At 46.7% G+C, this 26,957-nt stretch overlaps 1 protein-coding gene across 10 annotated transcripts in view; it reads left to right on the top strand.

Annotated features, from left to right (window-relative positions):
- Nucleotides 1–382: 382 nt before the first annotated feature.
- The window catches only part of MAP7D3 (MAP7 domain containing 3), a 57,100-nt gene continuing 30,525 nt past the window's right edge, over nucleotides 383–26,957 (top strand). For 3 of the 10 annotated variants that reach the window (XM_049644344.1, XM_049644340.1, XM_049644342.1), the window contains exon 1: nucleotides 25,408–25,552. In XM_049644344.1, coding sequence (XP_049500301.1) covers nucleotides 25,492–25,552 — 61 coding nt within the window. In that variant the 5' untranslated portion in view covers nucleotides 25,408–25,491. Of the gene's footprint in view, nucleotides 503–12,950; nucleotides 13,155–25,346; nucleotides 25,553–26,957 lie in introns of those variants that run through there. The other 7 variants (XM_049644338.1, XM_049644345.1, XM_049644348.1 and 4 more) reach the window with 5 other exon arrangements.

Here is a 26,957-nt window from a genome sequence, read left to right as displayed (position 1 = left end):
AAGCAGGCGTGGCTGCTGGGTCTGACGAAAGACCGAAATAAGCAATGGGCCTCTGATGAGGGTCTCGGAGGAGGAGCTCGTAAAGCAGGACCCCGGGGGGCCTGGTCATGCTTTTTATGAACAAAAGGAGAGGTGGGATTGTGAATCTAGAATTCTGAACAATTTTGTGATAACGTTGTTATGTAGGTCTTTGTGCTTATACATAAATATGTTTCTTCTACCTTGAAAAATATTTGATCATTGAAATATATTCATGTATCACCTAGTCCTGGTCTACCTATGTCATAGTTCAGGCCGGGTCATAGTGGGTTGATGAGCACACAATAGGGCAGTCTGGGTGGGGCCTGGGTATACATACAGGCTTACCGCCTGGGACAGCTCAGACACCAGAGAAGAGCCTAGATGAAGACATCGGAAACCCACCTTCGTGGCGAGGCTCCGATCCAGAGAATTACCAACGTCCATTCACCCACCACGCAAGCAGTCCGGTCAGAAGAACAAGGTAATGGGAGGTGGGGTGGATGAGACACACAGAACAAGTAAGAGTGATCACCGAGCTAGGGCTTAGAGGTGAAACTCTCTGAAGAAGACTATTTCTTTACTATCTCTTTATTCATTTAGCCTATTTGTTCCAAAATGAACTGGAGATAGCTTACAAGGACTCATTCAATATAGTAATCTAAAAGAATCTTAAAGAAATACATAGAGGGCCAACGGATAAGGGTACTGAGCAGTTAAGCTAGTCCAGAAGCCAGGTAAAGATCCAGTTCTGACACTGGGTCTCAGGACAAACTAGCAGCAAAAGGGAGCATTTAAACTAGGGGAGAGACAGTTTCAAACGAGACGGTGGGCCTGGGCTTGGAAGGGAAAGTAGCACTTGTATGAGGGGGGATGAACTAACAATATTTCGGGCCAGGGTGAGCACTGATACCTTTGTGCCTAGAGCACACATGGTGGGGAGGAGCCTTGGGGATTGAATGGGGCTGGAGGGGACTTAGCAAGCCACATGGGGTCCTGAATGCCCCCAAAGGAGCAGGACTGGGCTCCATTGCAAAGGCTCAGCAGTTTACACAGGCCCTAAAGTGTGAAAAGCTGAGATATGCCTTAGAAAATGTGTTGAATAATAAGGTAAGTGATGCATCTCAATGTGACTACATCTAAATCCCTAGGTATGGGAACAAACAGAGATAAGTGTCTTTAACAAGGGTTACCTCGTTACTGTGATGTAAGAAGTCTGTGACACCACAGAATAGGAAAAAGGAAACTACACGGAGGTACCAGGGCAAGAAAGACTTCAGGAAGCTCCTAGTTAATAATGGCCCTTTTTATTTGCACCTGTGCCACCAGGGAAGGTTTTCAGAGGGAGAGATACGTTCCCCGACATTACATTCATGTGTCAGCACAAGGTATTCTCAGAGTGGATCAGGAACCCATGGGAGGAAGGAGCCATGATGCTTTCACTGTGAGGCATTGATGACCTAACAAACTAAGGACTCCCATTGGTGGAAGCTGGCCAATGGCTGCCTCCTTCTTAACACATCCTCGGTACAAGAGCCAATGTGCTTGATTCCCACCTCGGCACCCACAGTATAGGGGAGGACGATTAAGAGGAGTCTGGATGGCCCTCGAAATAGTGTTCTTTGTAAAACATTTCGAACTCCAATACTAAATCCTGCTCTGGGGGATGCAACGTAGGGTGGCAGAAGTCATCCCTGATAGCACTATGCACACATCAGCACAAAGTGCTTCCTGAGTGGTTCAGGGACCCAAGGGGAAGGGTGGGGAGGAGCCATGATGCCTCCTTTGTGACGTCTTGATGACCTAGAAAACTAGGGACTCCCATTGGTGGAAGCTGGCCAATGGCTGCCTCCTTCTCAATCACATCCTCAATAGAAGCAGCCAATGTGCTGGCTTGTCACATCAGCACCCATAGTACAGGGCAGGACTGTTAAGAGGATCGGGATGGCCCTAGAAGGTAGGGTTCCCCCTACCACAGAGAGCTCACACACTGAATCCTGCTCTAGGGGAGGCAATGCAGGGTGGCAGAAGTCATCCCTGACATCACTATTCACACATCAGCACAAGGTGCTCCCTGAGTGGCTCACGGAGCCATGGGGGGGGGGGGGGCGGGGGGGGCGGGGGTGGAACTATGATGCCTCCTTTGTGACGTGTTGATGACCTAGGAAACTAAGGACTCCCATTGGTGGAAGCTGGCCAATGGCTGCCTCCTTCTCAATCACATCCTGAGTAGAAGCAGCCAACGTGCTTGATTCCCACCTCAGCACCCATAGTATAGGGGAGGACTGTTAAGAGGAATAGGGATTGCCCTCGAAAGTAGTGTTCCCCCTATAGTATTTCGAACTCACACACTGAATCCTGCTCTGGGGAAGGTAATGCAGGGTGGCAGAAGTCATTCCTGACATCACTATTTACACGTCAGCACAAGGTGCTCCCTGAGGGCCTCTGGGACCCAAGATGGGGGAGGAGCCAAGGGCCTCCTTTGTGCTGTGTTGATGACCAAGAAAACTAAGGACTGCCACTGGTGGAAGCTGGCCAATGGCTGCCTCCTTCTTAATCAGATCCTCAGTAGAAGCAGCCAATGTGCTGGCTTGTCACATCAGCACCCATAGTACAGTGCAGGACTGTTAAGAGTTCAGGATGGCCCTAGAAGGTAGCGTTCACCCTATCACAGAGAACTCACACACTGAATCTTGCTCTAGGGGAGGCAATGCAGGGTGGCAGAAATCCCTGACATCACTATTCAAACATCAGCACAAGGTGCTCATTGAGGGGCTCTGGGACACACAGGGGAGGGGGGCGGTGGAGCCATGATACTTCCTTTGTGACGTGTTGATGACTTAGGAAACTAAGGACTCCCATTGGTGGAAGTTGGCCAATGGCTGCCTCCTTCTCAATCACATCCTCAGTAGAAGCACCCAGTGTGCTTGATTCTCACCACAGCACCCATAGTATAGGGCAGGACAGTTAAGAGGAATCTGGATGGCCCTCGAAATATTGTTCCCTGTATAACATTTCGAACTCACACACTAAATCCTACTCTAGGGGAAGCAATACAGGGTGGCAGAAATCCCTGACATCACTATTCACACGTCAGCACAAGGTGCTCCCTGAGTGGCTCATGGGGCAGGGGGAGCCATGATGCCTCTTTTGTGATGTGTTGATGACCTAGGAAATGAAGGACTCCCATTGGTGGAAGTTGGCCAATGGCTGCCTCCTTCTCAATCACATCCTCAGCAGAAGCAGCCAATGTGCTTGATTCCCACCTCAGCACCCATAGTACAGGGGAGGACTCTTAAGAGTAATCTGGATGGCCCTCAAAATAGTGTTCCCTGTATAACATTTCAAACGCAAACACTAAATCCTGCTCTTAGGGAAGCAATGCAGTGTGGCAGAAGTCATCCCTGATAGCACTATGCACACGTCAGCACAAAGTGCTCCCTGAGTGGTTCAGGGACCCAAGGGGAGGGGTGGGGAGGAGCCATGATACCTCCTTTGTGATGTGTTGATGACCTAGGAAATGAAGGGCTCCCATTGGTGGAAGCTGGCCAATGGCTGCCTCCTTCTCAATCACATCCTCAATAGAAGCAGCCAATGTGCTGGCTTGTCACATCAGCACCCATAGTACAGGGCAGGACTGTTAAAGGGTCAGGATGGCCCTGGAAGGTAGGGTTCCCCCTATCACAGAGAACTCACACACTGAATCCTGCTCTAGGGGAGGCAATGCAGGGTGGCAGAAGTCATCCCTGACATCACTATTCACAGGTGAGCACAAGGTGCTCCCTGAGGGGCTCTTGGCGCCACAGGGGAGGGGGTGTGGAGCCATGATGCCTCCTTTGTGACGTGCTGATGACCCAGAAAACTAAGGTCTACCATTGGTGGAAGCTGGCCTATTGGCTGCCCTTCTACTTTGTCACCAACACTATCAGCAACCAATGTGCTCCTCACCACCAGATGCTTTCCAAATCATAGGGTCAAGCCATTAGGAGGAATAGGGGTGGTCTTGGAAGGTAGTAGTCCCATTTCCACCAACTAGACCTCATCTTTGGTGAAAGACCTGCACGGGTAGCATTTGTCATCCCTGATATCACTATTCATATGTCAGCAACAGGGTACTCTCTGAGTGGCGGAGGGATCCATGGTGGGGAGGAGCCATGATGCCTCCATTGTTGGGTGTTGATGGTCCTGCAACCAAGGCTTCCCATTGGTGGATTCTTCCCAAGGGCTGCCTCCCCCTGCATCATATCCCCTGTATCAGCAGCCAGTGTGCTTGTTTACCACCCCAGCACCTCAAATCATAAGGTCTGGCCATTTAGACAAATAGAGGTCGCCTTGGAAGGCAATGCTCCCCCCATGACACCTCCACCTCCACACAGTACAATCCACCCTGGGGAAGGAATTCAGAGGATTCCTGAAGTCATCCCTAACATTACTATTCACATGTATGACCAAGGTTCTCTCTAATTGGCTGAAGGGACCAATCAGGGGTAAGAGCCAGGATGCCTCCACTGTAGGGTGTTGACTGGCCTCTGATTACGTATTCCCATTGGTACAAGCTGAGCCAATAGCTACCCTCCTACTTAATAATAGAGTCTCTCTGCCAACCACAGTGGGGGTTTGTGTCAGATCTAAAGGTGAAAAGGTCTCTCCCCCATTACCACTCCCCTGAGTATACAAAAAGCCTAAGTGGGTTTTAATGAAGGGATTATTATATCTTGAGACATTAAGTGATAAATGTCGCTGAGAGTTTGTGGAATAGGAAAGACAGTATTGCACAAAATGGGAAAGTAATTTTTAAACCTTTCCACCTAATTATATGTAAATGTATATAATATATGATCTATATAATTTATATATTATATAAACGTATAATGTAAAAACATTGCCAGTCAGAAAAGGTATGGGTCTTTTCCTGACCCCATTTGAATCTGTTGAAAGGGATTTTAATTTCCTTTTGGGATATATATATGAACTGGGTCGTGGTTGCTATGGAGATCTCAAAGCTCATCCTAACTTCTCCGTGGTTATGTCTGAAATTATGTCTTTGGGGAGATTCAAATTATGAGAATGAGGACTGTGGGTGTCTGCCTCTCAAGATGCCACTTGTTATCAGCTACCCTCATCTACTAAACTAGAAAGACTCATAGATTCCCAATCTTAATAGATGATTACATTTCATAGTAGATCTTTTATCCTGTCAACCATCCTGAATAACACACCAAATTAATTTGGGGGCATAAATGGATGTGCTTTTTAGGAGAGTTTGGCTCTATTTTCAGCTGTGAATTATGCATTAGTAAGAATTATTTGGACAGCATTCATCATCATTTCCGAAGTTAATGAAATTCCATTACACTTCAGTACATTTTCATTTCACCCAGTGGTAAATTAATTCTCCCTCACTCTTTCTGTCTCTGTCTCTTGCTGCTCTTTTGCATCATTTACAGTAGTTACAGAGTGGGAACAGGGAGAGGCTTCCTAAGTAGAATAAGTTAAATAAGGGCCAGGAAAGACAGATGTTACTGATTCCCTCTATAATGGTGATGTGCTCTATAACTCAATGCCAAGATGAGCAAGTCTGCTTGTTTTCACAGCTGTCACTGCTGTTTCCACTGCTCAAGAATTCAGGGCAGGGTCTGGGTTCTGGGACGTAGCTGGGCTACAACCTAGAAGTCTGGCATACATCTCCTCTGCTTAACACGCAGCTCACAAGTGTTGTGAGCTGCCCCAGGCAGTGCGTGCCACCCAGTCACATCGATGAATAGATGGCTTGACCTGGGGGAGCTCCGTGGGCAAAAGAGAAGGCCAATAGCATTGCCAGGTCCAGCTTTGCCCCACCCAGGAGAAGCGAACCTGGAGCTCTCCTAGGTGCTGGATGTTCACCTTTCATTGTCATTGGTCTCATCCTTCCTGGTCCCACCCTACTTCCAACCTAGTCATGGCTCAAGCCAAATCCTGCTCCCACAGGTCCCCTGCCCAGTGGCCAATAAATCCCTTCTTCTGTCTGGCTCTCTAGCAACTGACCAAGGTGCACCCTGGAAGCTGCTTTGACCCCCACTCACAGGAGGCTCTGCCTGTTTCTAGACTCTTCTTCCAGCTAATAGTACACAGGTTGAAAGGGAATTCTGGCTCAGAACTCAGAAAGAGCAGGGTTGGAGTGCCTTGGACTTCCATGGGAACACTGCCAAGTTCTGTACCAACGTGAGTCCTAGTTTCCACAGCATGAAATGGAGATAATATCTCTCTCACAGACTCATTATAAGCAAGATATGAGATAATGTATGGGAAAGTATGGAGCTCGGGGCCTAAAACGTGGTAAATGACTGTTATTATGATTATTACTGGCTCATTCTAATGATGTTCGCTGACTGCTTTCTGATTTCCTGCACCTTTTCCCTTCAGTTTGCTGTTACGCACAGCCTCCTGCCCATCCCCCACGAGGCTTAGAGGGGGAATGGGAGGCACTAAAGTATGGCAGTTCCAGCACCACTCACACTAACACCCCCAGCTTCCCAGTCTAAGCCAGTCTAGGCCCACCCTAAGCAAACCATTTGCTTCCTTCTCCATTCCTTCCTTTCATAAGTTATCCCAGACAGCTTTGCTTACATTGACTATTTGGAGGTTGGCATTCTGCCTACAGAAAGTGAGGGAAGGGTAGGGCTTCTATCTGTTCCATTCAGCCCAACACTGAACCCTGTCAGGCACTGTGCTGGGCAAAGAAATATTTATCGAGCACCTATTCCATCTCGGGCACCACACTAAACACTAAAGATTTCATGATTGGCAAAGTTAGACATGGTCCCTGATCTCACAGAACACAGTCTACTAGGGGAGGAAGATATTAATAAAATAGACATGTTAATGATTTAACAACTCCAAACTAAGATAGGTGCTCCTAAAAAGGTGCTCACCTTTTTACCATAAAGGTGAAGCAGCTCATGAAGCTTCGGGTCAACTTTAGGGCACTTCATCTGAATAGGCCCCTGTAAGTGCTGGGAGATGCTGGGAGTCAGAGTGTTCTAGATGGAGAGAGATATAGATATGAAAGTCACCCTCAAGATGATGCAGGACTTGGAACAAAGAGGAAGGTCATCTCCAGAGTGTTTACTGATTTAATTATATAAGTAATAGGTGACATATTATCAACTTGCAGCCTTTGGGCAGATGTGTGTCTCATCTAAGAAACAGAATGGAACCTTCGAATCATTTATAGAGGGAAAGGGCTCCAAGTTCCTAAATATCAAAACCATACAAAAACAAGTCTGTTTCCATGGGCGAAAAAGTCCTCAATCAATCAATTCTGTCAGAGCAATTAGAAATGATCCCAGTCAGATGGATTGTTTTCTGGTCGATGGTATTCGGCCAAACTAACCGGAATGAAATCAACCAGCTGGCAATCCCATTGATTGTACAATCATCGGTCATTTTTCTAGTCCAAAAAAATGACCTTCACATGAGCAATTCAGGCATGTAATAACAACACAGACTCTTGCTTATGTACAGTAGTCATCGCTTTGGATTACCCTTCAGCTTGATTTAGTTGCCCTGTGTAACACAATGTATATTTATTCAGATTATTTGGTGTTCTCTATTTCAATTAACTCCAGACAGGTCCCCTCTAGAGGTAAAAGACAGCAGAAGTTTATTTACCTACATTAACCAAATTGTCAGGTAGTCAGGCAAACAGAACCATGGCAACCTCTGTCTAGAAAGCTGCCCAGAGCTCACGAGCCAGGAGGGTGATTTGAGTCAGGTGGAGATAAGAGCGTAACCTTGACTGTAATTCATAGTTGTCAGGGAAATGGCAGAACTGGGGAGGTGCCCTATTCTTGCTGAAAGCAGAAGCCATTAATATGGGGAAGTAATTAGTATTGATTGAGAAAGGTACAGTAAATCCTGGGACCACGTGCATCCCCTTATCAGGAGATGGTTTCCAAGGGTCACCAATCCCAGGAAGCTCAGATTGTCGTGACTAATTTGGAACTCGGTAAATCTGTACATAAACCTGAGGACTAAAAGGCTGCATGATGCAGTCATTAGAGGGACCATTGAATTCGACCTGGCTCCCAGAGGCTCTGCAAAAGGAGAATTACACCAAATGGTCACAAGGTCTCTCCCTCTGTCTCTCTCTCCCTCTTCCTCCCCCACCCCTGCCCCGCCAATTTCACAAACTCCTCCCTACTAAAAACAATCTACAAAAGTGATCAATTTCTTAAAATTGAAAGGAGACATGTATTCTCCCGAGGGGCACCTGGCGGGCTCAGTTGGTACAGCATGCGACTCTTAATCTCAGGGGTTGTGGGTTTGAGCCCCTTGTTCTGTGTAGAGATTACTTAAAAATAAAATCTTTAAAAAAAAAAAAGGTTTCTAAAGTATGTAATTCTAATAGAAAGAATGTCAAATAAACTCCCCACCTTTGGACCAGGCTTCAGGCTGAGACCAGGAACTTAAGTGTTTCTCCAGAGTTCATTTCATTCTGGAATGATTTAGTCACTACATGACACGTGGTCACTACTGTTTTTAGCTATTGCCCCGGTCAGGACCCTGCTTATAACAATACTTTCTTTCACCCTGGACAAGAAAAAGTCCATTCTAGACAAGAGACCAAATTAGTACACATTTTCATCCTGCTGTCCTTGAAGATTTCTCCTCTCACCAGCAATGTAGGAGAGGTGCAAATAGCCTGCGTCCTTGCCAGCATTTTGATAGTATCAGTTTTGTTTTTGCTTTGTTTCTATTTGAACCATCCCGATTCGGTATGCGGTGGTATCTCACGGTGGCTTTAATTTGCATTTCCCTCATGACTAATGGGGTCAAGCATCTTTTCATATGCGTATTTACCAGCATTATGCCTGACACATAATAATTGCTACCTGCCAAGATTTCAGGTGGTTTCTACCCTCTTCTTCCCAAATGCGCAATTTTTAACAGAGGCCATCCAGAGACCAGATCTTACCTCCCCGCTGGGGGTTTTAAGTAGCTGTCACGTGCTGTAGGAGGAAGGCCTTGGGGAGCCAGGGAGACAAAGGGGTGTCTCTGAAAGTTCTCAAACACCACACCTTGTACGGGAGCACAGACTGCTGGTAGTAAGAACTGTCCTAATTCTAAAAGTTCTTTTCAGTACTAAAAATTCTTCCCAATTCTAGCTTCTCTGGATTAAACACACACACACACACACACGCACACACGCACACGCGCGCGTTTTCTCTTTTTAATTAAACAGTTGTTTCCGTCAGCTGGATTGGAAGGTGGCTTGTAACCAGAACTGCCCATGCCGGGCTGGCTGCGTTATTACAGTTATGATTCATATCAAATGAGATGAGAACATTTACTATCTTTACAGCCTCCCTTCACACTCTGAAATCAAGTCTCTATAGTTTCTCATTTCTTTTGCTGTTTAACAAGAAAAAAGCAACTTGATTCTTGAAGCCTGGAACCTGATTACATTTTGACTCAATATTTATTGAGTATCTAAAACATGCTAAAACTAGGCTAGACAGCTGGGGGGTGGATTTCATGAAATATGGACCTAATCTCAACCCCAGGAGGGCAACCTGTGGTCAGTATACCTTGGGCTTACTTCAGGAAACAGCGGAAAATTCTGCTGGTCGTCCACGCTTGGTACATGGGGCCGAGGCATGAAGCAAGGCTCCTTAAAAAAAAAAAAAAAAAAAAATAGGCCTTTTTCTTTTTTTGATGACCCTCTGAACACAAAGTTTCCTTTAGTCCCCGACTCACTTCCTCATTGTAACAGCATTCTGTGCTTGTGTTTAACTATTTCCTGTCCACATTTTCCAAACGGCCTTGTTTCTTATTCTCTGCCTTATCAAGAACTACAGGGAGACAGCATAAAATGTTATATAAGCCTTAGCCTGTATTCTTAGCCTAAAGAACCTAAAGAAGTCAAAAGGGTGGGGAGAGGTGGGGCAAGAGTAACATTACTATTGTGAATATTTTGTTCAACTTACAGAACTATGTACCTAACAGATGAGAGATCGATGACAGATAGATGCTCTTGTTTAAGGGAGCTCTCCACCTAATCGATAATTTAATGGAAGTTGGACGAGATTATATTTGACAGCAAACACTGGAAGGATGTCCATCCCTTCCAGTGAATAATTCTGTGCATGCTTGTGTATTACTGAAGAGAATTTCATGTGAGCGAGGAAGGTTTGAATCACTTACCTACACAGTCAGTTCTTAATTATCCATGTTAACAGAGGGAAGCAATTGCTCTGATAAGCTGAAACAACAGATAATCAAAAATTCTTCTCCTTAATTAGTCACCTGTCCTCCTACAGTCTGTCTCCCCCTCCGCCCGCGCCCAGCAAACGTTTTTTGTTGTGAACCAGGGAAAATGTTTTCCCGGGGTAATCTCTCCCCCTACAGGCAACTAGCCTACCAAACTGTTCGATCAGTTCCCCGAGGAGAGGCTCCTACACTCGTTTCGGGCGGGGTCGGTGGGGGGCTGGCGAGGAGCGACTCTTCCTCTAGCTGGAAATGGGCACGTCCACTGGCCAGCGTGCACCCGCGCACCTCCTGCTTCCGGTACTGGCGCATCCGGGAGGCCAAGGGAGGAGGCGGGACCGGGTAGTGATCAAGGGCTGGGAAAGTCAGGGGGAGCTGTGGGACTCTGGGTAAACTGCTCCCTGAGCCTCAGCTTACTTAGTTGTGAATGGGGATCACAATGAATACCTCATTGACCTTTTGTCAGACGTGAATGAGATAATGCAAAGCCCCTGGTGACGTCAGCCATTTTATCATTATCATTATCATTATTATTATTGACTGTGCCAAGAACAATTATTACAAGAGTAAATGGATCCCCTCAACTAGGAGCTGTGAGCTTGCTGCAGGTGATTTATTATAATCGTACTAAAAACTTCTGATTGTTGAAAACACATTCTAGCAGATGCAGGTTACCCCGCAATAACCTTTGCTTTCATTCTCATTCTGATAACCCTGGCCGGCAGAGGAAAAGGTAAGATTACACCTGGTGCCCTGGGAGCCCCGGCACGCCCCCAAGGGTGGGAATGTCTCTCCGGAAATTGAGATTCCCTCGCTGGGAGCCTCAGGGGGTCCCGATGAGCACTTCATTCAGCACGGAGCACCCTGTAGCGCTTAAAGCTCCGGGAAGCGGGTAAGCGTCCGCTCCTCCCGGTTTCCGGTCAGACCACCCTCTCTTCCCCACCGGAATTACTCAGGCTTCCTTTAAATTTGTAAATATCGTTCATTACATCTCCAAACCTTGCTCCCGGCCTGGGAGCTATTCTCTTCGGAAGGTGATTTTGCAAATAATGTAACCTCATCCATTCTGGGTGGACTTTATCAGACCAGCTTTCGGAATTCTGGGACCCGTCTACTGTCACCGCTGCCTACGTTAACTACCTGTGTGACCTTGGTCAAAACACTGGTCCTCTGTACTATGAAATGGGTGCCCTAGAAATTCTCTGAGGCTGGTTCCTTCCTGCTGAGACCTTCCAGGGTTCTAGGATTCCAGTCGGGGAGGGGAGAGCGTGGAAAAGGACACGCACAGGCACCATTTGAAGGAGGCCCGAGATGGCTCACGTGTACTTAATAATACTGCCCAGAGAAGCTGTTCTCCTAACCTCATTTTAGGCAAAGGGAGAGATTGGCCTGCAGAAACATCGCAAGATTTAACGTATCTGTGAAATCCCATATATTATCTGATCACTAACATGATTTCTGGTACTTTTTCCCTAGGCCTCCACAGAGGGACCAGACCTTGCCCAGAGGCCATGCTCCCTTTCCTCACTAGGTGGCAGCAACACTTAGTTTTGCCCAATAGAAAAAGGGTCCGTTGTCCCTTGTATGACTAGCTCAATCGTCTAATGTTTGATTGGGGAGCATCCCCACGCCTTTCGTTTCGATTTCTGTTTGTATTTTCCTGAACAGCTAGTAATTGAAAATAATGGGACCGATTTCAGGAGGAAAGCCAGAAAAGAACCAAAGCGGTAACTGAGTAGGACCCTTTAATTTGTACAGGGTGAAACAGCTCTGGCCAAGGTCATACAGGTAGGTGAAGTGGCAGACTAGGAACTAGAACTCCGGTCACTTAAGTCTCAATCCCAATCTCTTCCACGCTCCTTCTTTGGGGAGGTAAATATGCCCAATGGTTTCATTTAGCAACTGTACGCCCTGAGGCAGATTGGTGAACCTCTCTGGACCTGGAAGGAATTCCTCATCTGTAATAAGGCCGTAATAATAGTATCTACTTCCTAGGATTTTACAAGAATTAGGGACCCGGAGTGCCTGGCTGCCTCAGTCGGTGGAGCATGTGGCTGTTGATCTCAGGGTTGTGAGTTGAAGCCACAAGTTGGGTGTAGAGATTACATAAGGAAGTTTAAAAAAAGGAATTACAGACCATGTGTGGAAGGGACAGAGAAGCACGTCACACTCAGGGAGATGTATCACAGGCAGGTGTGTCACACACAGGTATGCCTGAAGACATTTTGTTCCACAATTTCCCACAGCGGAGCCTGATACAACACACTATGTACACAGTTTTCCTTCTCTCCACACAGGGCAGTGCATGCATTTAAAAAAAAATTAATGTTTATTTTTGAGTGGGAGAGAGACAGAGTGTGAGCAGGGGAGGGTCAGAGAGACAGGGAGACACAGAATCCGAAGCATGCTCCAGGCTCCGAGCTGTCAGCACAGAGCCCGACACGGGGCTCGAACTCACAAACCGCAAGATCATGACCTGAGCCGAAGTCGGACACTTAACCGACTGGACTGAGCCACCCAGGTGCCCCAGCGCATGCGTTTTTTAACATAAAGCAATAAAGCTAGCCTCAGGAAATCAGGAATGGGAGAGGATATTCAAGGCCTCTTTCAAAGCTAACCGTCTCCCAACAGTCTCTGATTCCGGTATGGAGGTGAACTGTGTCTAACTCCAGTCTCTCCCATAGGGAAAGAAGGACGAGGCGGCTGCTGCTTCGGTTATTACCTTCACCTCCATCCCTCACCCGCTACGGTAAGACAACGGTAAGACCTGCGACAGTGGCGCAGGGGCTTGCTCACAAGACGAATCTCTGAGTACCACACCCAATCTAGTTCATCCGACTCCATTTGAAACATGCAGAAGACTATCAGATCCGAGGACATCAACACAGGTAAGCCTCAACTTTCTCCTTCCAGCGCCATTGATTGGGGGCGAGAGCACTGCATTTGTAAATATAGTGAAATTGTTCTTAGGATACACACTATTGAGTCTCTCCAGAGAGCCTAGGGCCGGGCTGGGTCATGTGTGGCCTGTTAGAGTCCTAGAGAGTGACTGGAGCTAAATTAAATCCAAACGATGATAATGCCTGATGTTGATAAAGTGTCTACACGTTTATACAATGTTTTGTCTACTCTTCTTCACAAAGCACTTTGGGATTGTGGTCTCATTTGATCCTGGAAACAACACTGGAGTCAGTGTGGCAGATAAGTTACCATATCATAAATGAGAGTATGAGAGGCAGGACAAGATCAAGCACAAAGATCATTGAAATCAAACACACACGAATTCATATCGCTGTGTGCCTCTGGGCAAGATAAAAATATTTCTTTTTTTTTTTAAGATAAAAATATTTCTAAGCCCCAACTTCCTCACCCACAAAATGGGGATGATAACAGTGTCCACTTCAAGGGTTGTTGTGAGGATTAAATGAGATGATGCATGATGCATGGAGGCAAAGGGTCTTGAGTCAAAAATGTCCCTTATCTTTCTTCAATCAGTGACAGTTTGTTGGCGACAGAAATCAGAACAGGCACCCCAAGCCCAGTGGGCCAAATGTTCAAATTCAAGCACGCAGACACATAGATCTACAGTTAGATTTTTCTTTGTGAAATGGCAGGCTTTTCTTCAAAGCCCAAATCGCCTTTTTGTTCATGATGGGAAATTCACAAGTGAAGCCCCAGCATTTTATTTGGTGAAGTGCTTGGGACAGTCACACCCCATGTGAGGCTTTGTTAGATTTTAACACAGAAACTGTTCGTCCTGTTCTGTATTTTCATGGTCACTTCTGCTCCAAGACACTGAGTAGGAGGAGGAAGTCAGAAAAGGGCCAGGAAAGGTCTAACACTGGCAAGGGGTGGGAAAGGAAGTTTCAGGCAAGAGTCCCAAGTTCCTCTTCTATGCCTCGACAGAACACTTAAACACTTATTTTCCCAATGATATAGCCTCTCATCACTGGGGACACACAAACACAGTCAACTGGTGGTATTTCTCTGGAAAGCAATCTGGTTTGAGAGCTCTTTCTGTGTTTCCTTCCATTTTTGAGAACATATTCCAAGGAAACCACCCCAAAAGGGGTGTGAGGGTGGGAGGGTGGTAAGCTATGGAAGATTTTCCAAGCCCCACTGTGTATAATGGTGACAAACTGAAAACAACCCTCATGTTCAATAATGGCAAAGTATCTAAAAAAGAAGTAGAGTCTACTGACCAGATGGAATGTTCTTTGGGCAGTAAAAGGGTAAGTACTGGGTCTGTGTTAAGTGAAAAAAGGAGATGACAATGTGGTATGGACACAAATGTTACAACTATGTAAACCTGAAGTATAACATGGACGTGAATATAAAGGAAGGAGAATGTTTAGTGGCTAGAACGTGTTCATTCAGTTGTGTATAGCTCTTGCCACTTTATAGACCTTGTCTGGTTTGATCTTCCTGGCAACTAATCATCTTGTCAATTTCCACACACAACATCGCCCCGCCCCGTGCCAGGATTCTCATCCGGATTGTGTTATGATGGCATTTTTTAAATTACTGCTTTCGAAGTTTATTTATTTTGAGAGAGACAAAGACAGTGCAAGTGAGGGAGGGGCAGAGAGAGAGGGAGGGAGAGAGAATCCCAAGCAGGCTCTGCGCTGCCAGCCTCAGGCTGTGAGATCATCGCCTGAGCCGAAACCAAGAGTTGCATGCTTAACCAACTGAGCCAACCAGGTGACCCCTTTTTTATTACTTTTTAAATGTTTATTTTATTTTCTTTATTTTTGGGAGAGAGAGAACACATGCGCACATGCAGGGAAGGAGCAGAGCGGAGAGAGAGATTCCCAAGCAGGCTCAAACTCTCAGCCCAGACCCCGTGAACCGTGAGATCATGACCTGAGTGGAAATCAGGAGTCAGATGCTCAACCAACTGAGCCACCCAGGCACCCCGGAAGCTAAGTTTTAAATCTCACCCTCTCAAAATCAAGTGTCTTTGAGCTCTCAAATAAGTCACAGTTTTGAGTTTTTCTCTCTCTGGTGCTTCTGAGAATCCCAGCTCAGCATGCTCACTCCAAAGTATTCCTTAGCTTGTTTTGAAAGGTATGGTGCAAAATGCCACCGGAGAAAAATATAACTGACTTTTCCTATTTTAAAACAATACACAATTCAAAATATTATGTTACTATCATTCATAGTTCCATGAATTTTGGAGACCATACTGAAAGTGCTTCCTTTCTACCACACCCAGAGAATTGGCAGAGATGACGGGGAGTGGGAAATGTACTGAGAAAGAATTTGGAACCGTGCACAGATAGTGTAAGTGAAAAATGTTGAAATTCTGTGCTGTGACATCCCCAAGGCTGAAGGGAAACTTGAATCTGCTTTGGTTTCAGTTAGCGTTCAAACAACCTTATGGTGGAGGAACTATGTCCCCTAAGTGCGAGCTGTCCTTCGGGGCTGGGTGGAGTGCAGTGTTGAGCCACGTGACCTGGGTTAGCCCCAACAGACCTGAGGTTCTTCAAGGCCTTTGTCTTTCTCCTAAGAGAACTGTTCTCTTCAGGGCACCTGGGCGGTTCAGTTGGTTAAGCATCTGACTCTTTTTCTTTTTTTTTTTTTTAATGCGGTACCTATTTTTTTAAGTTTATTTTGAGAGAGAGAGAGCACGCTGGGGGTGAGATCAAGCCCCGCGTCAGGCTCTACATTGACAGCGCTGAGCCTGCTTGGGATTCTCTCTCTCCCTCTCTCTTTGCCCCTCCCCCACCCACGCTTTTCCTCTCTCTCTCAAAATAAATATTAAGAAAAAAAAGAGAGAACCATTTTCTTCTTGCAAGATCTAATAAGGCCGTGTCCATTTGCAAGAAATGAGGAGAGTGCGAGCATCCTACTGGCTACAATCTATGTTTGGGCTATAGCTACTCCTGCCTTGTGCCTTCCCTAGGAGGACATGTGCCTGCAGGCAGGGGACAGGGTCTGTGACTGCAAGAGGGAACAGACCCTACCCTGTCCCCTTCTGAAACAGGCCTTCTCCTCCCTTACAGCAGGGGGGAAGCAGAGAAGAAAGGAGGGTGGGGAGCAGCGACACAAAGCGTAGTGATTCTGTGAGGCTTCAGTATTCTGGTTTACAAGATTTCAAGTGTATGAATGATTCCTGTGTTCGTCTCCCCCCAAACAAGCCTCTTTGTTAGACAGTTAAGCAACAATTATTATTCTTTGCATGAAAACTTGATCTCTTGTCTCTGACTGCAAACCCCTCTTCCAGCATCTAAGCTCCAAAATGCTTATTCTCTTGGTCTCCTCGTCTTTATTATCCTATCACCTTGTGAAACATCTCTAGCCCTCTGGCCACAAACGAAAGAAAACTTATATAATGACAGCATTTCTCCCAGCACCAATTTTCTTCAAATGAAGAAAGCATCGAATTACCTATTCCAATCTGCACCCTGTGCTACGTTATCATTGTTAATAGCATTCGGCATTTTAGGGGATAATTCTACTGGCCTCATGGCGTAATTGGCAAGCATAAGTGAGACAGTGTGAAAAAAGCATGTAACTCAGTGTATATTGAGAATGGAACCTGATCCTTTATATCAACAAAACAGGTTTTTTTAATAGGTAGTATTTTATTTTTTTAATGTTTATTAATTTTTGAGAGACAGAGTGTAAGTGGAGGAGGGGCAGAGAGAGAGGGAGACACAGAATCCGAAGCAGGCTCCAGGCTCCGAGCTGTCGGCACAGAGCCCGACATGGGGCTCGAACTTGCCGCGAGATCATGACCTGAGCTGAAGCTGGACCCTTAACTGATTGAGCCACCCAGGCGCCCCATCAACAAAACAGTTTTAAGCAACTGTTATTATGCTCATTTTACAGACGAGGAAACTTAGGGTCAGTATCGAATAGCATTTAAGTGGCAGGACTGGGACCCAGGCCACCACACCATAATGGGTAAAGGGGAATGTTTGGGGACTCAACAAGTTAGCCAATCTGTTACTCTCCTAGCCAGTTAGTTACTAAATTTTGAAAGCTTATATAATGACAGCATTTCTCCCGGCACCGATTTTCTTCAAATGTCATTTCCTCCTTCTATAAACGGGCTGCGCACATCCCTGACTCACATTTGAACAAAGTCATTTCACATTTTGAATTTTCTTTCCCCTGCAGTCAGCCCTATGGCAATGCCACAGGCCTGGGGCCAAATGCCAGCTCATAGTGGAGGATGTGTGAATGCCATAGGCGAAGAAAATAGCATGAGACTAACTGACAGTGGTCCCCAAAGTGCAATCTTACCCAGAGTTTCCCCAGCAGGCTGTGGATTAAGATATAAATGACATATGGAGATGTCAGGCCTGCTGTGGCCCATGTTCCTGTCAAGTGCGCGCACTGGGTCATTTTTAATCATGCAAACGCTGCCGAGCAGGCTTCCCAAATATTTCTACAGAACTAAAATTGAAATCAGTGTTTTATTTGTCACACCTTCCTTCTGAAGTCAGACTCATCTGCAGTATCCCACTGTACACACATCCAGAAGGAACCAGAATTTGGCACACACACCCTCCTCCTCCCAGAAAAAAAGAACTGGTTAGTTCCAGGAGACTGAACAGTTCCTCCTGGGTATGTTTCAGTTGAATTAATCATCCCCAGGCATAATAATAAATATCACCACCAACAACACAAACCCACTACGGAACACCGTGCGGAGTTCTGAGGATAACACGTGTGAAAATTTACCATCCGATAAATAGCAACCGTTTATGCAGCCGGGTGGTAAGAGCTGCTTCTTCCAGGAAGCCTCTCGGGTTACGCTGCTGCTTGGTCACTTCCCCCATTCCCACACCCACCCCCAGATTCAAATAGCAATTGGGATTTTGCTACTCTTCTTACCCTTGGTGTAGGCTGCCACGCACTGTTTTTAGCGGCCCTCACTTGCTCTGGCTCCTCGAACCTCTCTGGAAAGCTCCAGAACTCTGGACTCAGTTTATCCTGCCTCTGAACTTGAATCCTGCCTCTGTGTGGTGGGGAGGAATAAAGCGGCACACAGGAACCAAGGCGTTTGCCTGGTTTTGCGCCCGCAGAAAAGCGTTCCCGGAGGAGGTAATGAGAATTGAGTCAGAGAGGGGCCAACTTGTTGGACCCCTCGCAAAAATCATGGCTGTTCAACATCTTTTAAGCATGCCTTTGCCAATGTGGCCGTATCGCAATCTATTTCCCTCCCATCTCCCTTTTCTGTTTCATTGGGAGGATATAGGTCAAATTCCAGCTGGATTACATAATGGTTCCCAGCACCCCATCAGCAATGCTCACTTCTTTTTCTTCCAAAAGACGATTTGGACAGTCTTTCACGTGTGTGCAGAGAAAAGAGCATTAGGTGGGGTTCCAGCTGTGGGAACGTGAGTCAAAATGAAGGACTAAAGTTCGTGGCCTTGACAGTCACTCCTAGCTCTCACCTTCTGTGATTGTCTCAGTAATATCTAGAATCTGAAGAAAAGCAAAGCCAAGGGTATGTGTCTTTCACAGGAGCAGAGATCTATCGTCTATTTTCCCACTGGTCTCAGGAATAACCTGTGCTTTTTTTCTTCTCCGCCCATCCACCCCAAGAGTCTTATCTGAAAACACTCCTCCGGGGCCCGGAGGAGCTGGCTCTTGGGCGAATCTGACTGTGGGAAGTTTTGCTCTGTGTTGCTGAGTCCTTCACCCTGGCCGCACACAGGGATGAGAACCCATTGGCAAAACTTGCTTAGGCTCTTGGCTGCCCAAGTGTGCATTCCTCTAGACCCACGTGCCCTGGGGAGTATACACACAGGTCCTCTTGTACTCTGGGGCCCTTTTTTTCTTTCCTGAAAGTACACATTCTCTAAATAGATCTGCCAGTTGGCCCTGAAGGAACAATGGGGTTTATAGTGCAGGCTTTCGACTACAACTGTATCAGCCCATTGACAAACAATTAAGTTTTGCAAGAGGAAATTCTTTTTTTCTTTAGATTTTTAAAATTTTAAAGTAATTTCTACACCCAACGTGGGGCTTGAACCCACAACCCTGTGATCTATAGTCACATCCTCTACTGACTGAGCCTGCCAGGCGCCCCACGTCTCAACGTTTTAAAGACCTAAGAGTTTTTAGAACTGTACGTGGTCCCAGATAGAACTTGATGATTCATGAAGTGCACTATATAAAAATGGATCAGATGCCATCCATCTACACAGCCTTCAAACATCTAAACCAACCCCAAAGCAACAACCCATTCCTTCTGCTGCAGAGGCCTCAGTTTACCATATGATAAACTAGAGGCTGAGTGTAATAGGTAAAGAAAGGGACAGGATCTACCCTAAATCTGACCACAGCTCCCTGGGAAATGTCTCTGCCCCTCCGACTGTCTGTCTGTCTCTCCCCAGGAGAGGAGTTTCTTTCGCATTGCACTTCCTGTGTGCGATCTGGAAGTTTCCCCCTCAGATCATCCAACTATCTCCTTTGAAAATGTAGGTGCCTGTGTGTGGTGGAGGGAAAGAGAAGGAAAACCAAGTATGTTGTGTGTCGTATCAGACTCTGGCATGGGAAGCTGTGGTACAAAATGCTTTCAGGCTCCCCTGCTGCACCTCCCTGAGTGTGATGCCCTCCCTCCTCTGTGATGCCCTTTCCTGTGTGTGATGCTCCCAGGCGACACCTTGATGCCTTGGCTTTCAATCCACCCTAGTAGGGTAAAGCAGCTGCCTGCCCTTAGTAACAAAAAGAGTGTTAAGTATCAGGAAGTACTAAACACTAGATCTATATAAGAATTTTCATATTTATCACCATCAAAGCATATATATGAGATATATGTTATACAACTAATAACACTTATAGAATCAGAAACTGTGGGAATGGGGCCCAGCAATCTGCATTTTAACAAACAATCCCGACTCCTCTTTTCTCCTCATTTTCTCCCATCTGGATTTCACCAAGTTTTAGCTCTGTTAGAAATTCCAAAGTGTCTGTAAAGGGCACTTCTTGATATTTTATGCTTTTGGTATCCTCTGAAGCTTCCTTTATATTACAGACCTGTATTTCGAATGAGAAGGCCCAGCCCGTGTTTGCTCTACTTTATTTAAAGTCAAGAGGGAAAAAATGAGGACATTTTCTTGCCCTTTAACAATAATTTTCAGTCTAGACCTTTTCAACCCCCCAGTGGCCACCCAAAATATTTTCATTTCTTCCTCCTTCAGTACTGTAGAGGCTGGTAGTACTCTCTCTCATTCATTCAACAAACATGCCTTGCATGCAATAGAGGTGACACTTTTTCCTTGACATTTGCACGTTGAACTCAGTCCTGAGTACTCAGCATTGATTGATTCGGCTCAGCCTTTCTAGAAGAAAGCTGCTTAAGAGGAATCATATTTATCTCCACTGCAAGTCATATATTAAACACGCATTTCCAATGGTTTCTTATTCAACACTTTGAGTCAGTTCTATTAAAGGCTTAAGAGACAGCTACAGACACTTGGGGTTGGGCGATATAGTTGTAGGAAGACTTTACCATTATAGAAAGTGCAGCTTGAGAAGGCTCAGTAGCCTGTGTGGGGACTGGATCAATGAAAAAACGGAAGCCACGGGTTAGGAGTTAAGAGTGGACTGGAGATTGCCAGCTGGTAAACTGGGAGACACAGTGGAAGGATTATTAGACACAGATACGTGGGCTTGAGTCCAGGCCCTGCCACTTCCTAGCTGTGCTAACCATGGACAGGTTAGGCAACCTCCCCGTGCCTGTTGCCTCATCTGTAAAATGAGGATAAGAACAGAAGCTACCTCATAAAATTGTGGTGAGGATCCTGTGAAATAATCCATGCAAAGCCTCTTGCACTGCACCTGCCATTGGGTAGGCACTGGACAAATAGCACCTCTTACTATCTGCCCTAAGTATCCAAGATGTACCTACTACTCCCAACAGATGGCCACTGCGGCCACCACACAGCCTTCCCCTCTGAGGTTTGTCCGAATTTCCAGTTTGGAGGGAAATATCCCCCCCCCACCCCCCGCCCAAACCAGTGGTGGTGGTCTTTTCTTCCTTTCCTCAAAAGCTCACTGTCCCCACTGTGGTGAGCTCAGGCCAAGACGATCAGCCCCCAGACCACCCCAGGAAGCCAGGGAGTCCCTAAAAAGAGAGGGCACAGAGAACAAGGCCACCCTGGTTCTCCAAGCAAAGACGAGGTGGGGAAGGGGTGGGGGGGTGGGTGTGAAGGGTTTTAGCATGGAAGGGGGGGGCGGGAAGGGGGTGGAGACTGCTGGGGTAGGAATTCCAGAGCTGGCAAAGCTTTGAGAAATTACCAGAGCCTGAGGTAAGCCTGTAACGTAGGAGGGAAGAAAAGTGCAGATTTGGGGAAAGAAAGGAAAATGTGAGTAGATTTGGCAAGACATGAGTCCAGAATGAAACCTCACCCTTCCCCCTGCATCACAGCCGGGCTGCAGCAGATGGGAGGGAAGAGTCAGAAATGAGAGGTGAAGGAACTCAAAACCAGAGCCCTGCCTCCACCGTGTGCTCGATTGGCTGAATCTGACAGGTAGTTCCGGGATGGACAGGAAGAACCAGCTCAGGGCTGTGAAGCTTCAAAGTCACAGTACAGTGCCGTGGTCGTGGCAGTTTTGATGCAAATGTGTTGGACGTGGTGAGTCCACCGAGTGTTTGTATGACATGTGAACTCAGTTTTAAAAAAATTTACCGCTTAATAGAAAAAAAAAAAAAGGTGACAAATCCGAGACCTATTGTGGCTGTGGTTTCTGAATGTTCTTCCTGCTGGTGTCAGGTCTAAGGGAAAAATATAGCCAAGTGGGAAAAAAAGGGAGCAGGATTCCAGTTCTTTTTTGCTCACTGGGGAACGTATGCTTTCCAAACACAGGAGGAGAGGAGCTGCCTGGGTTCTTTCCCAGATGAGTCTGGGTTGGCTCCAGAGGAATAGACTCATTCTACCCAAGCTGGCAGTCTTTACTTCCAATATTTTTCGGAGAGATACACAGTTTCGTGGGGGCTTCTCAGGGAGCTGCTCTAGCTGCAAGGAAACCTCCAAGGGGGGGGGGGGCTGACGTCTCATAATCAGCATAGAATCATTGGAGGGCAGGGCTCCTTCCCTGCCTCTTTCTCCCCAATCTGCCAGGCTCAGAGTGGGTGGCCAAGAAGTTTGAGTGACTCCGCCTTTGGAATTAATGAATGCATGCTAAACTTCACGGTGGTCTATCAAACAGAAAGAAGGGTTATCTATAGATTAAAAGAGACTTAAAAGGTATAACCGTGCTGTGTGTGAACCTTGTTTGGACTTTTTTTAAATGTTGATTTTTGAGAGAGAGAGAGCTCATCACCAGTGAGGGAGGGGCAGAGAGAGAGAGGGAGACAGAGGATCCGAAGCAAGCTCCGTGCTGAGAGTGCAGAGCCCCATGTGGGGCTCAAACTCACGAACCTCACAAACCATGAGAGTGTGACCTGAGCCAACGTCAGATGCTTACCCGACTGAGCCACCCAGGTGCCCCCCCCCCCCGCCTTGTTTGGATTTTTATTCAAACATAAAAAATAAGACAGTTGAGAAAACTGAACACTAATGAGGTAGCAGATCATTTTATTTGCCCTGCACCATGTTTTTCAAAACTTTGAATGCCGTCATCTAAGAGATTTTACATTAAAATCCAGATTTCCAGGCACGCCTGGATGGCTCAGTTAGGCATCTGACTCTCATCCCTCTGAGCTCTTGGAACACACTTTAATTACTCACCCAGCTCCCAGCAAACCCTGCCTGTGTTTGATTTTTGGTAAACCTCCTCCCCCCCCCCCCCACACCTGGGCAGGATTAAGGCCTTTAAAGGCTCTACAATGCTCAAAAGATTAGGGAGGGTTCTTCCCCAGTATGTGATTTCAAATCAAATTTTGTTTTTATTCAAAGTGGTGGTGTTTACAAGACAGCTGAAGACACACATTCTAGATTTTAAAAATTCTCCCGTTTTTGTATTTTGAAAAGTTTCACACCCGCAGAAGAATTGAAAGAACAAAAAAACAAACATCTATAGGCCCATCTAGAGTCACCAATTTTTAACATTTTGTGATGTTTGCTGTTTCAGACATTATAATGATTTTTCCCTAAATTCTGCAGCAATTATTTTTTCTGAAAAAAGACATTTCCCTACGTGACCACAATATCGTTCTCACGCCCATGAAACCTGACCTTGATACGATATTATCCAATACACGTTCATATTCAAATGTATCCAGTTGCCCAGTAATGAATGCTCTTTAAAGTTATTTTTTTTAATCTTGTTTCTAATCAAGGACCGTGTTTCACATTGTGTTTCACATTTGCTCTCTGTAGTCTCCTCTGATCTGGAACACTTCCCTGATGTTTGTCTTTAATCTTTCCTGACATTATTAACATTTTGAAGCATCCAGGCCTGTTGTTTTGTAGAATATATCCACAGTCTGGATTTATCTGAATGTTTCCTGATGGTTAGATGGGTTTCAATATCTAATAATGGGTTCAACATTTTTAACATTTTTGCAAGAAACTACAAAGGTGGTATTGCATTTTTCTAGATTGTCTGTCTGTGAAGTTCTAGGTAAAGTCCTCAAAGCTGAATTTGTGTGTATGTGCCTTGCTCGTGCCTTAATCACATGCGTGTCTTACTAATAATCATGGCTACCATCATGTGCATCATGCAAAACATTGGTCTGCATATACGGAGGAGCACGGCTTTGGGTACTTTATAATGCCAAACTTCCCCCACCCCACCCCATCCCCGACTCCCACTGCACCCCGCCTATTCCCCTACCAGCATTTTCTTCTCCATATCCAGTGTTAAGCTACAACCTCACCGACACTTATTGTCCATTCTTTAAATTTGCTAGATCTGTAGGTGTAACATGATATCTTTCAGTTTTTGTTTGTATTCTCCTGACTGCTAGAGTTTGAGCATCTTATGTTTATTGATCACTTGTGATTTTTCTCCTGTGAAAGACCCGTGTATGCCTTTTGCTCACTTTGTGGAGGTTGTCTTTTTCTTATATATTTTTAGATCTTTATGCATTCTTGATGCTAATTTATGAACTATATGTATATCTATAAATCTCCACTCTCATGAAACAGTATCGCTGACGACTAAGCACATGGAGACTGGTCAGACATTTTGGGTTCAAATTCCAGTTCTGTTAGTAACTGTGACTGTGAATAATTGAATTTCTCTCTGCTTTCCTTTTCTTATCTATGAGATGGGAATGATAATGGTACCTACTTTATCGGGTAGTAGGGGGATTAAATGAATTAATATATGTAACGCAGTTAGAACAGTGCATGGCACATAGTAAGAGTCAATAAATATTTGCTGTTATTAGCTTCTTCCTTTTTATAGCTCCCATGTAATTTTGAGATACAGTGGGCTCATCAAAGTGCACATCCCACAAGTGATCTCCTGACCCCTACCTGTGGCCGCATCACAAACCCCTTCCCTACAACCATGTGCCACACTACAGTAATCACAGGGGTGACTTGACCTCGACCTCGTACAGGCAATCACGCAGGAAGTGATGCCTGCCCCTCAATGGCGTACGAGGTGAATTAAGTTTTTTCTTTGTGAATGGGAAAAACATTCCGCAATCATTTTTGCTTTTTTTTTTTTTAATTTATTCTCAAGTTTGTTAACATACAGTGTAGTCTTGGCTTCAGGAGGCGATCTTGAAGGGCCGCCTCCAAAACCTAGAGAGATTAATGTCAGTTAAGTCCTCTCCTTCGCTGTAAAGACCCACAAACACCCTAAAGACAATTCATGCAACATCGAGACCTAACAGGAACCTCTCTCCCAGCCTGTCTCTGGGCCTCTTTCCTCCACTTGGGCCTTTCTTTCTGTAGTGTTTCAAAGATTAGCAAACTCCGGATGCAAGCACACCAATGAGGCACTCAGTATAATGCTCCCTAAAGGAACGAATGAATGAAGGAATGTTACTGCGTTGCTAGGTAGACTAGATGAAAGTAAAAAAAGAATGTTGGATGGCCCACCCGGCCAATGATTGGCTGGCCCACGCAACAGAGGAGAGGGTTTCTTTAGACCAGTAGGTCGCGGCTCAACAGGTCAGGACGTGGTGCGTGGGGAGCGGCGCGGCAGAGTTTGCGGATCCGAGGTGGGCGCGGCGGCTCCTTCTGGCCCCGCCCCGCCTCACCACGCCCCCTGGCGTCGCGGCCAAGGCAGGCGAGACGGCGGCGTCGGAGACTGCGCACTGGGCCCCCAGCGCCGCCAGCGGTTCCCACCTCAGAGGCTCGGAAGATGGCGGAGCGTGCCGGCACCGGCGGCGGCACATCCCTCAGGGGACTGCGCGAACGGATGGGTGAGCGGCCTGGCGGCTCCGGGGGGAGTCTGGGCCCGTGCGGGAGGCGGGCTGCTCGCGGCCCCAAGGACCGTTGGAGTGGCGCGCCGGTCGCCAAAAACTTTTCTCTGAGGTGGCCTCGCGCCGTCCGGTCCTCCCCTCACCCGCCCGGGAGTTCCCTAGGACGGGACGCGGAACCGTTGGGGGACGGGGGCGGGGTGAGGAGACGGCCGGCCGGCACCGCTGACGGCCGAAGTCCCGTGGCCAGCGGCCCAACTGCCGCGGCTAACGGTCGAGCCCCGCGGGCGGGGCGCGAGGGAACTAACGGGCGCGGGCGGCGGGGGATGGGGGGAGGCGCGCTGGGACCCCGGACCCCGCGGACGGTCCCGGGCTCCGCCTGCCGTTGGGGGGCGACGGACGCGCCGCGGCCCGGGATGTGCGAGCGCCGGCCGGGACCCCGTGCGCCGGGGCAGCCCTGAGCCGGGAGTTTTCCCTCTGGCCGCGGCGCTCGCGCTCCGATCGCCTCCCACGGTCGCAGTCCTCGCTTCTCCAGAGGTGCTTAATGCCCCGCTCCCTCCCTGTCAGGGTCCGGTGGGGACGGAGCCTTGGGGGGCTGTTGCTTTGAAAGTTGGGAAAAAACTTGCCTCTCTGCTCCTGATTTGCCTGCTGTAGCACATGACTTCGCCAAGATGTCACCTTCCGTGGGACATCTTGCCCGACCCTAGGCTGCAGCGAAGGGGAAGCAGCACTTCAGAGCGCTTTCTCCTAAAACGGTCCCGTCGCCAAAATGTCCCCCCGCCCCGCGCGCCTAAAATCGCTAATTTTCTCAAATTTGGCAGCGCGTTGCTTAGCCCAGGAGGCTGCTTCCGCTAGCTGAGCGAAATGGTATTTCTTGCTTGTGGGAGGTTGCTTGCTGTTCTCAGGCCAGCTTCCTGTTATATGAGCTTGAATAAAACCATCTTAATTAATTTTATTGAAATCCTTAGGGATATTTTCATTTGCATTTGAAAAATTAAATTACCTTTCTTCGGAATACTTTGAATCAACTCCCTAATGCATCAGTAGCAAGTACCCTTTCCTTGGGAAGTCAGCCCCTTCTGTCTCTAGCTTATTCTGCTTCACCTAGAGAGTTTGCAGTAAGTTCGGATTGTTTCATTGCTTGTTGACACCTAAGGCTCTCTGCCATTGGTTTATTGCAGTGATTCAAATTAACCAGCATTCTGGATAAACCGCTGCCCCCCCCCCCCAAAAGAAAAGCATTTTTGGAAAGGATATTGAATGTTGTGAAGTACTTTAAATTTTTGAATGAGACAGTTGCTTGAATTCACAGTATATTTCAAACCAAAAACTAAGCCATGCAAAAAGGACTTAACCCAGAACGGCAGTTGACCTTGCTGCCCATTTCATATGAGGAATTGAAAATATC

This window comes from Panthera uncia, chromosome X (genome assembly GCF_023721935.1).
Source record: "Panthera uncia isolate 11264 chromosome X, Puncia_PCG_1.0, whole genome shotgun sequence".
Taxonomy (NCBI): Eukaryota; Metazoa; Chordata; class Mammalia; order Carnivora; family Felidae; genus Panthera; species Panthera uncia.
The sequence above is the reverse complement of the archived record's forward strand: the minus strand, read 5'-3'. Positions and strand labels throughout refer to the sequence as shown.